The 3,168-nt window shown below is 55.1% G+C and overlaps 1 protein-coding gene across 3 annotated transcripts in view; it reads left to right on the top strand.

Annotated features, from left to right (window-relative positions):
• The window catches only part of Sez6l (seizure related 6 homolog like), a 166,649-nt gene that overhangs the window by 152,136 nt on the left and 11,345 nt on the right, over nt 1–3,168 (top strand). For all 3 annotated transcript variants that reach the window (XM_026783830.1, XM_026783827.1, XM_005344233.3), the window contains exon 13: nt 2,875–3,069. In XM_026783830.1, coding sequence (XP_026639631.1) covers nt 2,875–3,069 — 195 coding nt within the window. The remainder of the gene's footprint in view (nt 1–2,874; nt 3,070–3,168) is intronic.

Genomic DNA, 3,168 nt, shown 5'->3' with positions numbered 1-3,168 from the left:
AATGGGTGTGAGTGCCTGCCAGGCAAGGCTGTAGGAAATGGGTGTGAGTGCCTGCCAGGCAAGGCTGTAGGAAATGGGTGTGAGTGCCTGCCAGGATGCGCCCACACCATCGCTGCCATCTGAGATACACCATCCAAGATAAGCCTCCAATTGTACGGTGGCCAGGGAGGGCCCTTTCTGCTCAGCCACATTGTGTTGGTCACTCTGTTAGTTTCTAGCAGAGAAAAGGTTCTAGCCTGGCCCTGGGTTCTGCTGTGTGTCTCCGGCCTCAGCCTTTTGGAGCCAAGCTTGAATTTGTTTTATTTATCTCGGTGAACACTGTGAAGACAAAATGCCATTAAGAAGCAATTTCAAAAGGAAGAGGTTGATTCTGGCTTACAGTGGAGGGGCTGCGATCCAGCGTGGTGGGGTGGGGTGGGGGGAGGGTGGGAGCAGTTAGGTAGGCCATCACATCTGCGCTCAGGAAGCATAGAGAGAACAGAAACGGGAAATGGTGCCAGGCCAGGAAACCTCAAGGCCCGCCCCCAGCGAGGCTTCACCACTTAAAAGTACAGTGACCTTCCCCATCGGTGCTCCAGCCTGGCCACAAGGGCTCAGTCACTCGAGCATGCATGCAGGTGACACTTTGCGGTGTCATTCACACGACAGCGTGGTAACCATGCAGGATGCAGCTGACTGAAAACCTGGGTCCTGTGACCCAAAGCTGGTGCTGGGCACTGGGGTCCTAAATGAACCCAGTATAATGCTGAGTTCCGGGAGGCGAGCACTGGAGAAAACACACACACTGCCACGCGCAGTGCTGGAGACATCCCAGAAGCTCCAAGGACACTGAAATTCCCAGGGACAGAGCCAGCAAGGGGCCGTTAGATGATGCATCTTACAAAACAAGAGGCAGCAGCATTTCAGGCCCTCGCTGTGGGTCACAAGCCTGGGGTCCTTGTGGAGCACTCAGTCCACACCATGTGGACCCCTGATGGCAGCGCGCACCACAGCCAGGTGTCTCACCCGCCACAGCAAGGCTGCATTTTTTAGAAAGAAAGAAGTTCCCATCTCAGGCAGTGCTATCATAGACGTGGTGTCCCAACCCTTCCCGGGTTCACAGCTGAAAGCAAGTCTTGGGATCCTGGCCATACTCAGGGGACAGTCCCAGGAGGTGGAGACCACACAGCCATCTCCACTTCTCTCTGCGGAGCTCACCGGTGACAAAGGGAGAGAACACACGGAGGGGGGCAGGAGAAGAGAGGGGAGGAGATGGAAGGGGAGGGGAGGGGAGGGGAGGGGAGGGGAGAGGAAAGGAGAGGGCCCTTCACACGGCAAGGTGCTCATGTTTAGTGTGAGGTAGGGGATGAAGTGGCCCTGAGGGACAGTTAAAAGCAGCTGTCAAATGCTTCCAGGTCTTGTGGGTCTAGACGGGCCAGTTCCCCTGAGTCCTGGACTAAGGACTGTGGGTTTGAGAAGATGGGTTACACTTGGAAGACGGAAGCCTAGGCTGCAGGCTTGTCTCGGGTCCCTTCTCGCCTGAGGCTTGCTCACCTGCTGATGAAGCTCACTCCCTGTCATTTTCTGAACTGCGGGGCTGCGGGTGCAGGAGGCAACACCTGAAGCCACCCCTCTCCTCGAGCCAGAGTGAGACCCGCAGGTAGGGCTCTGTGGAAACACTGGAACCTGTGTGCATCATCAGTGAGAACATAGCACGGGGTAGCTGATGTCCAGACTGCATACGGATCCTCAAAATTAAAATGGGGCTACCCTGGGACCCAGTGATTATCTTTCTGGGTATCTACCTCCAAAGAACCAGAAGTGGAACTCAGCAGATTCACACAGTCACGGTGGCGTCAGCCTACCCTGGAGGTAAGCCATGTGTCCACCAATGGGAAGTGGGGACACAGGGCGTGGGCTGCGTGTAGCCAACGCGAAGAGAGGCCTCAAGGACCTTTGCTAAGAGACAGAAGCCATTCCTTCCAGAGTAGTCACACCTGTGGGAATCCGACAGGAAACAGGAAGCTGGCTTCCAGAAGCTGGAGTGAGGGGAAGCCTTAATGCCGGAGATCTGATCACAGCTAAGGAAGTCGGTAACCTGTGTGAGGATTTTGCCACAATTTAAACTCTTGTAAAAGTTTTCAGGATTTGTGGCGCTGAGCAATATTTGCTGGCTGTCTCCCAAGGACAAATGGTTCACCCAGCAAGTTCCACTCTAGGTCTCCCAGGAATTGGCTGGCGTCGGCAGTACCCAAAATCAGCCACCAGGGGGCAGTATGAGCCTATTGGTTGCGGCCACTTAAGGCTCTTGGCCTTTGATTCCACAGACCAGTCTCTGCAGGACAATTGTCCTGAATAATTTACAGTGTGGACACTGCTGGGTGGAAGGAGAACACTAAAAACTTGGTGCCGGTAGCATTAGGGAAAGATTCCTGGAGGAGGAATGTTGAAGGATGGAGACCAGACCTGGACATGCCAGGTGGGCTCTGGAGGAGTGGACAGGCTTTTTAATCGATCACCACCAACTTCCGTCACTTACTGAGTGCCCTCCACGCGGCGAGGATGCTTCTCACATCTTACATCCATTGTTCTTTGGAGTCCTGCAGTCGTGTTCCCATTTGCTAAGGAGAAAACGGAAGCTCAGAGAGGGTGTAATACTTTCTGGAGGTCACACAGCTAGTCAGTGAAAGTACTGAGAGTTCTAACCCGATCCCACCACCCGAATCATTCTGTGGTGTTCACATGTAGATGTACCCCGAGATGGGAGAGAGCAAGAGGGATGGAAACCATCTGGGTGCAGGGGGGGCCCTGAGAGGGGATGCTGCGGATGGGCTACCCAGAGACTGGTACTGAGTCTGAGACATCTCTCAGAGCCTGTGTCTGGCTTCATTTCAGCTGAGGAGTCCCTGGCATGTGACAATCCAGGGCTGCCTGAGAACGGCTACCAGATCCTATACAAGAGGCTGTACCTGCCCGGAGAGTCCCTCACCTTCATGTGCTACGAGGGCTTTGAGCTCATGGGCGAAGTGACCATCCGCTGCATTCTGGGACAGCCGTCCCATTGGAGTGGGCCCCTGCCCATCTGTAAAGGTAAAGAGACCTGGGGATCCAGGTCAGGGCTGGCTGGCCCGGGGAGAAGCTGACAGAGACCTGGGGATCCAGGTCAGGGCTGGCTGGCCCGGGGAGAAG

This window comes from Microtus ochrogaster, chromosome 2, assembly GCF_000317375.1.
Source record: "Microtus ochrogaster isolate Prairie Vole_2 chromosome 2, MicOch1.0, whole genome shotgun sequence".
In the NCBI taxonomy this organism is placed as follows: Eukaryota; Metazoa; Chordata; class Mammalia; order Rodentia; family Cricetidae; genus Microtus; species Microtus ochrogaster.
Note: the sequence above shows the minus strand (reverse complement) of the source record. Positions and strands in the feature narration are given on the sequence as shown.